General features: G+C 35.9%; 1 protein-coding gene across 1 annotated transcript; it reads left to right on the top strand.

Moving 5' to 3' along the window:
* Window positions 1-4,805: 4,805 nt before the first annotated feature.
* LOC106748821 (protein takeout-like) lies at window positions 4,806-13,213 on the top strand. The gene is made up of 6 exons (XM_014627700.1): window positions 4,806-4,994; window positions 6,109-6,201; window positions 7,105-7,252; window positions 10,634-10,767; window positions 10,902-11,054; window positions 11,962-13,213. The coding sequence occupies exons 1-6, from the start codon at window positions 4,937-4,939 to the stop codon at window positions 12,114-12,116; spliced, it is 741 nt and encodes a 246-aa protein (XP_014483186.1). The 5' UTR covers window positions 4,806-4,936; the 3' UTR covers window positions 12,117-13,213.
* The last annotated feature ends 806 nt before the right edge of the window (window positions 13,214-14,019 follow it).

Raw genomic sequence — 14,019 nt, 5'->3', positions numbered from 1 at the left:
TTTAAACGGTTAAGCACTGATGGACTCACACTCTAGACCTCTGGATTGCGAATCTATCATCTTAGATATTACCTTATTTTGTTTATTTATATAAACGTCTTTCGTATTATCTATACAGAATGTCTGAAACTTTTTGGCCAAGTACTACATATATGTAGAACGAGTTAAGCTGAATAAGAAAGTCTTGTAACATTTTGCAAAATTTGCTTAAGTTAAAGAAATTTATTATTTTATATTCACTAATGAACATACAGAAAGCAATAGTCCAAATACGTATATGGTGTCTCACTTATATGCAGAGCAGTATACCGGGTTACTGCTAAGGCACGCGTAAGAGAATAAGAGCGCTCCATGCAACACGTCTCGATCGTACGTACTCTTTCATGTGCATCCCTGCAGCGGCAAAACGACATACTGATTTACATGTAAGTAGTGTCGGACCGAAATTTTAGTTTCAGTTTCGATTACGGCAATTCTCGGCCAAATATAAGGATATCGGTTTAGTTAATTTATATAACCATAATCATAAGTTTCCGAAGTCTTTTTTGTGTTTATTAGACATGGACACGCGTTACATACTCGCTATTTAGCTAATTACTAATGATATGGAACAAAATCTGAGTTCTTGTAACTAAATATAAGCGCTAAATATAAGAACCAGAATAAAATTCGATGGCAAAAAAATAATATTTCTGTTACTGTCAAAACGGTTAATCTCCGCCACGACACCCGAGAATCAAACTAATCACTGGTTACAAGCCCATTTTCGGTGAATATTTTCTGAGTTATGAGTTCTCAAAGTATCGCCGACCTTTGCGTTACACAAAATTTGCAAAGCAGACAAAGTCCACAGGCAGGTCGTGGTGGTGACGATGCCGTCGCACGCGACGACGGAGCGGAAGCGCATCCACTACTCCCTCATTCCCTTGTTGCGTCAAGAGAAAAGTGTGTACTGTTACGCCATCACGAATTTTGTGTTTTTTCAAAAATTATTTATTTATTCATGAATATCTATTTTGACCCCTTCAAAGTAATCCCCATCAGATATTATACACTTGTGCCAACGTTTTTTCCAATCCTAGAAGCACTTCCAAAAATCATTTTTTGTGATCTTGTTCATCTCCTCCTTCGATGCCGTCTTTATCTCCTCAATCGTAGCGTAGCGTCGTCCTTTCATGTGCCTCTTCAGTTTCGGGAACAAGAAAAAGTCACAGGGGGCCAGGTCTGGGGAATAGGCCAGGTCTGGTGGCTGCGGCATCATTAGTGTGTTGTTTTTGACCAAAACTTCGCGCACAAGCAACGATGTGTGAGCAAGGGCGTTGGTACGAATTTCGCGGCGACCCGTCTCATGCCCAAATCATTAGTAAAAATCGAATGGCACGAGCCAATCGATATGTTTAGGTCCTCAGCAACTTCTCTAACGGTGATTCGACGATTGGCCAATACTATTTTCTTCACTTCATCAATGTTTTCGTCTGTTGTTGACGTGCTCGGGCGTCCGGCACGCTCTTCGTCGTTCACATCTTCTCGGCCCTCTGAGAACATTTTGTACCACCGATAAACGTTGCTTCGGTCCAAGGTAGCTTCACCATATGCCACAGTCAACATTCGGAATGCGTCCGCGCACTTAATTTTGTTCTTCACACAAAATTTGATACAGATTCTTTGATCCATTTTTTGGAATGGACAAAAATCGAAGACGAGCTAAAACACGTCCAAGCAACAGCTGTCAAAGATAAACTGAATATTCAAAATGGCCGAACTTGTCGGCATAAGTGAGGGACATGAGTACCAACATAACGCCACAAAAAAATCGAAAATCGAATATACGTAACCCGCGGAAATTCAAAATTCGCGATACTTTTTGAACAGACCTCGTATACATTTAATCTTTCCTCCCTTGCGAAATCATCGCAAAAATGTTGGAACCGATGAAAATATGGTAATATGGTAGACATTATAGCGCGAGAAAGATATAATTTACATATTTCCTCAACACAATATTTTCCTAACGCGCGACGAATTATAATTAATGCAGGGGAGGATGAAACAAAAAAATTATAAGTTTAAAAATATAACTTTTATAATTTTTATTCTTTTACAATAATCGTTCTTGCTGCGATCTTTGTGCACCGTCATGCGGGAGACGAGTGTCATCCACTCGAGGGTAAGGAGGATAATGTAATGTACAGTCCAGAAGGCAATACAAAAATGTTATAAAAAAATAACTGTTATAATTTGTTATTTTTCACATAATCGATAACGTTATTTTCGCGAAACGCTGCTGGAGAGAAACGAAGTCTTACGTAAAGGCGGAAAAAGTGAAAGACGCGTTGGGAAACACATGGCGCGTTTAACGGCGAATCATCGTAATCTTATCCTTTTTACAATAGCACTTGCCCGAAGTCCGTTTGCTTCCCAATCATATAAAAAATTTATTAATTGCAATAATATTGTTTTTCCTCAGGTTCTTGTTTGCATATTTCAAAGAGATCGTTACGCACATTCGGTTACGCAAGGCTCCTGACTACTCATTATGACTATCTTTGTTTAACGATGTCAGAAACGTGAAAACGTATGTCAAAATTTCCTACATTACACGTTGAAATAAAAAGATATGCCAAACATGAAATTTGGGATCGATTCAGCATACTTGTAAAATTGTTGGATTATAACGTGCCTGCAACCTTTCTGTATAAGAAGAATAAACTATATAATAATATTAATATGGTAGTAATTCAATAAACAGTACAAAAAGCTTGCAAGAACTTTGCACAGACATTACATAGAAACATTGTAATACTTCATTTATGTTATAAAATGTTAGTACAACGTTGCCGTAATGTTGTAATAATGTTAAAATTTTAGGAACAATGCAAAATATATTATAGCAATGTTGCATTGCGACATTCAAGAAACATTGTCAGTAAAAGAGAGGCAACCTGGTTGCTTGCTTGTCGGTAACCGCCAAAGCTGTTTCAACATTTCACATGTTTTTTTCGTATTTTTGCGTGAATTCAACCTCAAACTGTGACCTGGCGGTCACCCATTCACCCTAGTACATGGTGGACGTCGCTTAACACATCGATGATTGGACGTCAGGCACTGTGATAGGACTTCTTGAAATAAGTTTTCGTGGTTCTGCAAGCCGCGCGCCGTTCTTGCCTTATGCGTAAACTAATACAGTAATTCGACAAATTTGAATAACAATCATTTAAAAACTATCATTCGAGCAGAATTTCTTTAAACGAAAAATTGCTTTGTTTGATACCAAGAATTGCCCTTCGTTGACGTAATTTTTCTCCGCATGCAGTTATTCGGGGATTCTGCATATGAGCATTTTTATATACACATTTTCCCCAATATAATAATAAATGTTTTACAAAATAGCTTGAACTAGTTCTCTCTTTTCCTTCCTTTCCCACGAAATCTCAAGAAAGAGAGGAAAAGGAAACGAACGCTAGCTAATGCAGTCCGTGCAATAATAGAAAACAGATTCGTTGTTAGTTGGGAAATGTCATTTTGTAGGTATATCTATTTATTAGAACGTATAATCCCGGAATTCTTAGCACGCGTTTGTGACGATACGTCACAGCGGCAAATCCACCGCGGCCCGACCGACCCAACCGTCGGGCAGTTATCGGCGCTTTGCGCCATAATAAATGAAAACACAATACACGTGTGACGGCCGTGTATAATAACACAACGTCAAACGTAAAATAAACAGCGGTTTGTGCCGTTATTAAGCAACGACACTGCGGAAAACACGGTGGGAGCGGCGTATAAACCCGCTCTACCGTGGAAAGTGGCCGATTCCACCGGAGTCAGTCAGATCGAATGATCACAAGACTGCTTCGGATCTCGATCTCCAGGTCGAGGAACGACGGCAGTATTTTGAGGAGCAATACAGTTCTTATTATAAAAAGGGTATCGAACTTATTGAACATCGCTGGGAAAAGTGTATAGAGCTGAAAGGAGATTATGTTGAAAAATAAATACATTTTTTTCCAAAATTTTTGTGTTTTCTTTGTTGGGTCGGGTACTTCAGGGACCACCCTCGTACCGCGTGCCCTCGGGCTGTAGCGCAAATTCCGCAACCGTCCCGAAGCGCTCGTGTGCAGGACAACTCGGCTAGCCGAGTATACCTCCGAAGGCTGCATCCGGAACCGTTGCATCAAATAAACGCATTTAAAGAATTACCGCGTCATACGATAACAACCGACCGACACCGAAGCTCGCAGTCACAACACCGCGCCCGCTCTCCGCGACCGCGCGCCAAGACGATTCACGTCTAGCGTATCGCGAGACGTGTATCTCTTACCGCGTATACACGGCACCTGTTATTCGCCGAAATTGACGCATCGATACTTCGGCAGGCCCGAGCATAATACCGCGAAACAGTGGACGGCCCATGTTTACTAGCTGAACATTATATTTATATTAAAAAGGCTCCGATTATATTTATATTAAAAAGGCTCCGATACAATTCCGGTGCTAGACTCCGGCCTTGCTCTGTACCAATACCTACGTCGAATAAAACGAATTCGAGCACAACTCGTTAACACACTCACTCACTCAAACAACGAACACCTGACAATCCGGCGAGCGATCCCGGGACCACCGGCGAGATCGCGAACACGGAGTTTCGCGACCGCACCTCCTCTTGCCGCTTAGCGGGGCAAAAAGGATACTAGAACAGTAGCGAAGAACGGTCAAGCGATACTGAACCGGACACGTGACACGTTTTTTGTTTCTAACGTCGCCACACAAGGATAATTGCAGAGAAGGATGTACAAGCTTTAAATAGATTGCTTGAACATCATCACTAACAGTTCTCTTTCAACGTTTACAGACAGTTGTCATCCACGAAAATTGTTTGACTTTCAATCTTATCAACGAATCAACGTATCAACGTGAAAGAAAAGATTCAGCGATAATGAAGACGACAGTTATCATCTTGTCCATGATTGTTGCAATCACGGCAGAAAATTTACGTGAGTAATCGCGAAAATATCTTTTCGACACATAGAATGAAAAGTATTTTGCATCGCTATTGGAATGGAAATTATGGAATATATTGGAATATCTGAAGATGTAATTAGAATATGTATTTTTAATATTGTACTATTTCTTACCGTGAGATTGAACTTTGAAAAAAATGAACAGCTGCATGAGTTTGCTTTTGTTATATAACGACTTAATACATGATACCGTAGACAGGTCGCAGATAACAGGAAAAACATCTTGTCGGCCGTAATGAAATGCATAATTCTTAAGGCACTATCAATATATTTTTTATAACTCTATCTTGCCGTTCGTACGTCACACTACACGTTCATTTTGCATATCTTACATACATAAAGTATTACTTTTTTACTTGCCAAAAGTGTACATATATTCCTAAATAACGAAAAATTTAAGAAGCATTTATATATTATTGTACATAAAATAATTAGTATTACAGTATTATTGTTGATTTTGTTATACTAGGGTAATTGATAAGTTTTTATAATGACATATTAGTGGTGTTGCCACCTTCAATGCGCCGTAAATTTCCAGTATTGCCAACCTTCTAACCTCTCATTACACAGTTGCAGATAGCTATGACATTGCACGTTAAATAGAATATTTTAAAGCAGTTAATGACAAGCAATTTTTAATATTTAACTGAAGGCAGTTACTTCCGTACCAACTCTCAACCTTTAATAAATCCTCTTACAATAGAGACTGAATATAATATATAATTAGTTTCGACATAAAATGTTCTTTTATTTGATAGAATAAAGTTATATAGTTTATGAAAGGAATGAGTGAGGAAATGTTAAGAATTTTAACATTTTTGACAAATCTGGAAACCTCTTTGTAAAATACTCTTCAAAACATTCGATTTTTATTGAAAACATAATTCCATCTTTCATGCTTTTTATAAAAGAAAAAAAATCGATTTTTTTCAATATAATGTTTTATTCCCTAAAAGTGCATTCGAGCAGATATAAAAAAATCCATTTCCCCTATTTTAGTTTATATTTCAACATATTAACGCATCGAAACCATGCATTATGAATTATCTAACAAATTATATAAAATATGTCATTCTCCTATTTGCAGCCAATGGCTTCAAAGTTTGTAAGCTATCGGATCCGGATATCGAAAAATGTATCTCCGAGGCTTTTAAAATAGCATTGAATGTTTTAGCTAACGGCAAGTACATTTATGTTACTTTCTATCACGCGGTAAGATATTGCGAATGAAAAGAGATTTGGTGAGAGGAATAGATTGATGTAAGAAAAGAAAATAAACCGATTACATTTTATTTTACTGATGCTCTAATACTAAATTGTAAGTAAAAATTGGTATAATCAATTGATTTCTTTCATTATTCAATGTAGGAAAATATTCACACCATATTATTGAAATAAATACTTCATGAGATATTTCGGTCTTATATTATTTAACTAGATATTTATAATATTTTGAGATATTTTACACTGTAAAAGTACCAGAACAAAATATAAAATTGTTCAGATAGTATTCATTTTGAGAATCTTACATCGACATTTTAAGAGTAAGAAGTAAGAGAGAGAGAGAGAGAGAGATATTTTACACTGTAAAAGTACCGGAACAAAATATAAAATTGTTCAGATAGTATTCATTTTGAGAATCTTATATCGACATTTTAAGAGTAAGAAGTAAGAGAGAGAGAGAGAGAGAGAGAGAGAAGAGAAGGTAGAGGAGCAGGAAGAAGGGAGAAAAGAAAAAGAAGAAAGTGAGAAATCAGATTATGTAAAAGAAACTATAATGTTACTGTTCTATTATAAACTGTTTTTATATGTTTATGAATTTTGGAAATAATTAAGTCTGGCATTTTTTATATAAATCATCCCTCATAAAATAGGAAAAAAATGGAAGAGGGAATCGGTAAGAGTAATAATAATAATAGTAGTAAGAGAGTATTGGAAACAGCGAATAGAAATGGGGTGTTATGTGTCTTTTTAAAATAATTAATCTCAAATTATTCCGAGAAATGTAATTTTTTTTTCTAACGCTATCACAAGATTTCCAGTTGCAAACAATTGATGGCATCCTGCTTCTGATTACATCTAGGTGACAGTGCATTGAAAATTTTACCTATCGATCCGCTGGCAATCGATTACATGCGTATTAATAGTTCCGGTCCGGTATCGGTAACACAAGAATATCGGAATATGAAGATTTATGGAATGACGAAAAATATGCAAGTCTTCATAAAGAGGTACGTAATCCTCACTCGCCTTTCCCGTACCGTCAAACTTCACGTTCACGTTCAAGAAAATATTATAACCTTAATACTCAAGCCATTATATCAAGTTGATTGGTAAGTCTTTAAAATGACACTTTAGTGGCGTTGCCACCTCCAATGCGCCGTGAATTTCCAGTAATGTTCAACCTTCAAACCTCTCACTTCACAGTTGCAGACAGCTATAACAATCAATATATTTGTATCAATATAATATATTTGTGACAGCCATCGAAAACACTTAACCTCTGATATTTTGTAAAAATGGAACAAAAAGTGAAATTCATACCATGATTATATACGTATTTCTATTTGAAAGGCTTGCAACCGTAAGAAATGATTGAGGACTTCCAAAAATCTTTGACGGAGTCTGCTCCGTCGAATGCAACCATATATAATTGGATTGTTGAGTTTAAACGTGGTCGTACTAGCATATCGGATGCACGATGCAGTGGTCGTTCTAATGAGGTGACTACACCAGAAATGAGTGAAAAAATCTATGATATCGTGTAGGATGACCCCAAAGTGGAATTGCGTGAACTACCAGTAGGCATCTCATCTGAATGTGTGTTCAATATCCTACACGAACATTTATTCGTTAGGTATGAGAAAACTAACTGCAAGATGGGTGCTGCGATTACTAACAATCGATCAAAAACATGAACGAGTTCGCACTTCTCAGCATTGTTTGGACGTGTTTAGGCAACAATTAGGAACAAATAAAAGTAATTTTTGCGTCGATACATAACCGTTGATGACACATAGATCCACTATTGTATACCTGAATCGAAACAACAGTTTGCACAATGGGTTCCAAAGAGAGGAAGTGCTCCGAAGCGATCAAAGACGCAACAGTCGGCTGGAAAGGTTGTAGCCACTCTATGTTGTGATGCACACAGAATAATCCTCATTGATTATCTTGAAAAAGAACGAACAATCACAGGAGAATATCGTGCCTCATGATTGGACCGAGTGAATGTTGAAATCAAGAAAAAACGGCTTCATTTAGCGAAGAAAAAATTCTCTTTCATCAAGACAATGCACCAGCTCATAGATCGGTGAAAGCAATGGCAAAATTGAACAAATTGGAAATATAAATTGTTCCCACATCCACCGTATTCTCCAAATCTGACCCCGTGTGACTTCTACTTGTTTCCAAATCTCAAAAGATGGCTTCAAGGAAAGAGATTTGATTTAAATGAAGAAATTGAATGGGAAACAGACGCATATTTTGGCGGTTTAGAAACATTATTTGGAAGGCTTAAAAAAGCTAGAAACTCATTGGACTCGGTGTATTGAACTAAAAGGAGATTATGTTGAGGAACAAAATTGAGTTTTGTTAACAAAATGTTTGTTTCATTTTCATTCTAAATACTTATCAATCAACATGGTATATAATATATAGATAAAATGTTGTTACGTCCTGGAAGAGGATGTACGCAACAATCATGGCTTACTGGATCACTCGCGAGACATAAACGTACTTGTAGGTCTGCAGATCAGGTCAAGGTCCGGAGAGGTTCATTTACTCCGACCGCAAAACCTATGTTAGGTGGTCCTTTATTTAGGTCAAAGAACTTGATCTCTTTATATGGGATAGGACCCTATGAAAGTGTTGAAAGGGGAATTCAGATTTAAATAATTGAAAGGAAATGAATAAATAATTTTAACAACTTGGTTAAATTTATGGCATTTTGAATAAAACAGTTTATTAATTATACCAATAACATAATTTTGTTCTCACATGGATTAATAATAATGGTAAATTGATGAGAAAAGTCATCGTAAAAGATATAATATTCAAAAGTTGGAAAAGTTAGCTAAAGTTAGCTAAAGCTTTAGCTAAAAGTTAGCTAAAGTTAAACAATGAAATATGTGGGTTAATATTAAACAAACTTTTATAAATCAGCATTATTGGAATAATGCAAGTACAAGATGAAGATTAAAGTAAGATTAAGTAAAAGAGTAATCCGTGTAACTTAATATAATACAATAGAATTTAACTTAACAAGAATGTTTAACGTATCGGTATGGTGAGAAAAACATTATTATATAATACAAGGAAGATAATAATTATGCAATGTATGTGTGTGTTTTGAGGAGTGAAGTGGGATTGGAGATCGGATTGAAATGATTAAAAGTCATGTTTAAATATGAAATAGAGGCTTACGATTTAGGTGAATCAACTGTGATGAATAGTACGTAGAACATGGGTTCGTTGATCGTGATGTACCAGACTTATGGGATCCCGGAATACCAAGAGAAATATTTCACTTAAGAGATCCCGACTTCCCAGCGCGTGATTCAGTAGCAGAAGAAGAAGTGATTGACTGACTAACTGACTGACTGCTACTGACTGACTGAATGACGCTGTTTGACTAACACTGACTGACTGACACTGACTGACTGACACTGACTTGGAGTGGCCAGAGAGTATGGTTTTTATAGGGAAAATTTTGGGAAGTGCCAGATTTTGATCGCCAATAAAAGCAGTTTTCGTGGAAAACTGATATGGAAGGTTGGGAAATGTATACCTAGAAAACTCCTAACATTATCAGGATGTCATAAACGATCCCAAGATCCTAATCCGAAGGGCCTGAAACCGGCCGATCACGTGTGAAGGCGAAATGATGATAGACGCGTTGAAAATCACATGACGTATTTGGCGGTGTATAATCTTATCCTTTTTACAAATCCTTTTTACAATTTTGAGCGCTGCTCAAATCTGTTTTCTAATCATAAAAGAAGGATTCGTTGTTTCCGAGGTTCCCAGGACGTAACAATGTCATATTGTTTTATGTGCGTGCATATGTGTCTATATGTATGTTGATATACTTCTGTAGATCATACGTTGAAAAAATCTGGTAAATAAATTTAAAGTTATATAACTCTGATGGGTTTGTCATAGAAACTGGTAAAGTTTGTTGTAGAAAATGTTTAAAAATCGAATCAAATCAACGATCTGATTTAGAGATTTGAACTACAAAATTTATATCAATAGTAAAGAAACTAAAACGTAACTATATATATGATATAAATATTCTTTCAATTACCAAAAAAATGGATCAAATTGCATAATATAAATAATTCAACCTATGTTGCAAAATCCAGTAAATCTGACGATAAATGCGGCCGATCATGTGTTGAACTTTATGATCGCTTCATTTTGAACTTATTCTACATGAACAAGAGATTAAAAAAAACAAAAAATTTCACTGAAAAAATTAGATCAGTTGATTAGTTATATACAAGCCTAAAATTGAATTTCTCCGACTCTATTCGAGTTATTTCGGTGGATCTCTTCATGTATATGACGTGTGTATATATGTAACCGTAATTGATATTTTTTTTCCATAGTTTTGACGTAAATACATTCGCGATCAATATCGTGGCTGTTTTTCCTCAATTGAACGTAACTAGTGACTACGAAATGAATGGCAGAATTTTACTGTTGCCAATTCAAGGAAAAGGCAAATGCAGAGCAACGTATTGTAATTACCATAACATACTTTATATGTATTTTCATAAATCAAAACATTGCGCGATTGCTTTATTCTTCACATATCTAGCGATAAACATTCAATGCAATGTCGACAGCCATCGATCGCACTGTATTATTTTTCAGATAACATGACAGTTACATTCGATGTAGAGTACGACAAGTATGAAAGAGATGGAGAAACTTATCTCAAGATCAAGAAATTTATTTTTCACATCAATGACATCAACGATCTGAAAGGATATTTCGAAAATCTCTTCGGCAAGGATTACAGTTTAGGTACTTTCGTTAAAAAACGATCTGTATTATTTGTGATCATCGAGCGTAATATATGTCTGGCCAACTAAACAATAACTAAAGTTATTTGTTCGGTTTTAGCCCTTATGTACATGTGTGAAGATTGAAAGTTGTACAAATAAATTTTTCTTTTCGTGATAATGGTAGAAAGTGTACACTTGGTTTCAATAGAGTTTTAACCTTTTTTTTCGAACACAGCTAAATGTCCAATGAAAGAATTTCAATTCTGAGAATTAAAGAAAAATAAGTTTTTCTATTAGACCATTAACTTTGTATCTAGCTACAGAAAAAATGTGTTCAGACCGTTTTGAAATTACAAGTATATGACGCAGTGTATACACCGACCGGCATAATAAGCGTAATATCTCTAGTAACACAATAGGAAAGCTATTAGAATTTCTTAATTTCTCGCATCATGTTGACATATTTGTGCGCACTATTGTATATTATTCAAAGAAACGGCAATGATATCAATTATTAGTCAAAAATAGAGACGTAAAATATAAAATTATATTTATATGATATATTTTGCTGGCCGTGTAGATATTATTAAAGATATTATATCGGTCTGTGTAATTCAAATTCATATCAATGTACGGAGGCTTGTGTAATAATCCTTATTAACATAAGTAACATTTTTATTGCCAATATTATATATAACACGATTTTCAATCGTATACATCTTTCGTACGTCATAATTTCAATGTTGAAACGTCTGTTCGAAGAACGTGGCAAGTTTCTAGTTATAAAATTCGTAGTTCAACACTATAAATTTTGTTAGCCTTAATTAATTTATTTAGAAATGGATTATTAAAGTGGGACAATTTTATGTTTATATCTGCTCCGTACTATTTATCTATTAATTGTTTCTTCACTTCATTGATTGCAGGTGAAGAGATGAACAGATTATTAAACGAAAACTCCAAAATGATCTTCAATGAAATTAAACCGGCTCTCGAAGAGGTCTTTAAACAGGTTATCACTGGAATCGGTGTTAAAATTTATTCCAACGTACCACTAAAGAAAATCTATCCACCCGAGTAAGCAATGACCAACTTTGCCGTCACGAAAAGATTAACATTTAACCGCCATATGCGCATGTATATGCGCCTTTACGTTCTTATCCATAGTCGTTTTGTTCGAATAATTGAAGTTGCTTTCTGGTCAATACAATAATATTTCGATCCAACAGCACTAATAATGATCCCGATCTCACCTATTCTCGCACGAAACGATTTCAATTTCTTTTCTATGTTCGGAAGATCGATTTGCACTTGGCTCCAATTTCAAAAGATACGAAGGTAAACTGTGCTTATGATTTTCGAAAATTTTTATTAAAATTTCAGTTAACTTAACAAAAAATATTATGAAAGCCTAACCTCAGTTCCAAAATCAATGTAGAAGACAGTAATCTGATAAAACGAACTAAATTAAAGTCCTAAACAGAAACCAGTGCATTAGGGACTGAGAATTATTTAATTTTGACATCAAATTTATATTTCTTGACAACGAAAACATAAAATGACTGACTTTTTAAATTGAATAATATATTTTTAACTGAGAAGTGAGTTCTTTCTGACGCAGTTGTGCGCGCTTGCCACTTATGGCACGAACATTGGCACATGCTACTGCGCGTAAGCACTGATGGACTCACACTCTAGACCTCTGGCTTGTGAGTCAATCTTAGAATTACATCACTTTGTCAATTTATATAAACATCTTTCGTATTATCTATACAGAGTGTCTGAAACTTTTTGGCCAAGTACTATATACGAGGTGTGATGGTGTCTCACTTATATGCAGAGCAGTATGCCGAGTTACTGCTGGGGCACGCGTAAGAGAATAAGAACGCACCGCGCAACTCGTCTCGATCGTACGTACTCTTTCATGTGCACCCCTGCAGCGGCAAAACGGCATACTGATTTACATGTAAGTGTCGGACCGAAATTTTGGTTTCAGTTTCGGCTACGGCAATTGTCGGTCAAATATAAGGATATCGGTGTAGTTAATTTATATAATCATAATCATAAGTTTCCAAAGAATGCTGTTTAATTATTTGTATTAGTACTTTTCGATATATCAAATATACAAATGTTATCATAAGGGTGTGGGAGTTTATAATTACATGTTTCCAAAAATTCTTTTTGTGTTTATTTTACATGGGCGCGCGTTACATACTCGCTATTTAGCTAATTACTAATGATATGGAACAAAATCTGAGTTGTTGTAACTAAATATAAGTGCTAAATATAAGAACCAGAATAAAATTCTATGGCAAGAAAATAATATTTCTGTTACTGTCAAAACGGTTAATGCTGTTTGACGCCAGATGACACCAGAGAAAGCCGCGAAGATGCCGCGATGACAACAGAGAACCAAACTAATTACTGGTTACAAGTCTCTTTTCGATGAAAATTTTCTGAGTTATGAGTTCTCAAAGTAACGCCGACCTTAGCGTTGCACAAAATTTGCAAACCAGGTAAAGTCCACAGGCAGGACCTGGTGGTGACGATGCCGCCTCACGTGACGACGGAGAGGAAGCGCATCCACTACTCCCTCATTCACTTGCTGCGTCAAGAGTGTGTACTGTTACGCCCGTGTCTTGATGCCCGCGCTTTTAGCGACAACGAGGACGACACAAACCAGGTCTTTGCTGGAAGGAATTAGTCTCTAAATACCCAGTGTAAGCAGGATGCAATGAGTGCAATGCATGGAAAAAATCTCGGTTATTGCAACTGAATAGGGATTAGATGAAAACTCGGCGACAAAAATGAAAATTCAGTAATAAAAAATGATATTTCCATTCTGAGAACATTCGTCTAAATGTTCAGCTATATTAAAACTCGGTTGAAACAGAGATTGGCTAAGCAATTGACTGAGCAAAAATTTTCTACATTAATATTTCTGTTCCTATAACTGAGATTTCATTTCGCCTCCAAGCAACGAA

Source organism: Dinoponera quadriceps, unplaced genomic scaffold (assembly GCF_001313825.1).
Source record: "Dinoponera quadriceps isolate SergipeBrazil2010 unplaced genomic scaffold, ASM131382v1 scaffold3207, whole genome shotgun sequence".
Lineage (NCBI taxonomy): Eukaryota > Metazoa > Arthropoda > Insecta > Hymenoptera > Formicidae > Dinoponera > Dinoponera quadriceps.
Note: the sequence above shows the minus strand (reverse complement) of the source record. Positions and strands in the feature narration are given on the sequence as shown.

Coding starts and splice junctions, on each gene's coding strand:
- LOC106748821 (XM_014627700.1), top strand. CDS start 4,937: ATGAAGACGACAGTTATCATCTTGTCCATGATTGTTGCAATCACGGCA. Junction 6,202..7,104: donor ATTGAATGTTTTAGCTAACG/GCAAGTACATTT, acceptor GATTACATCTAG/GTGACAGTGCATTGAAAATT. Junction 11,055..11,961: donor CGGCAAGGATTACAGTTTAG/GTACTTTCGTTA, acceptor CATTGATTGCAG/GTGAAGAGATGAACAGATTA.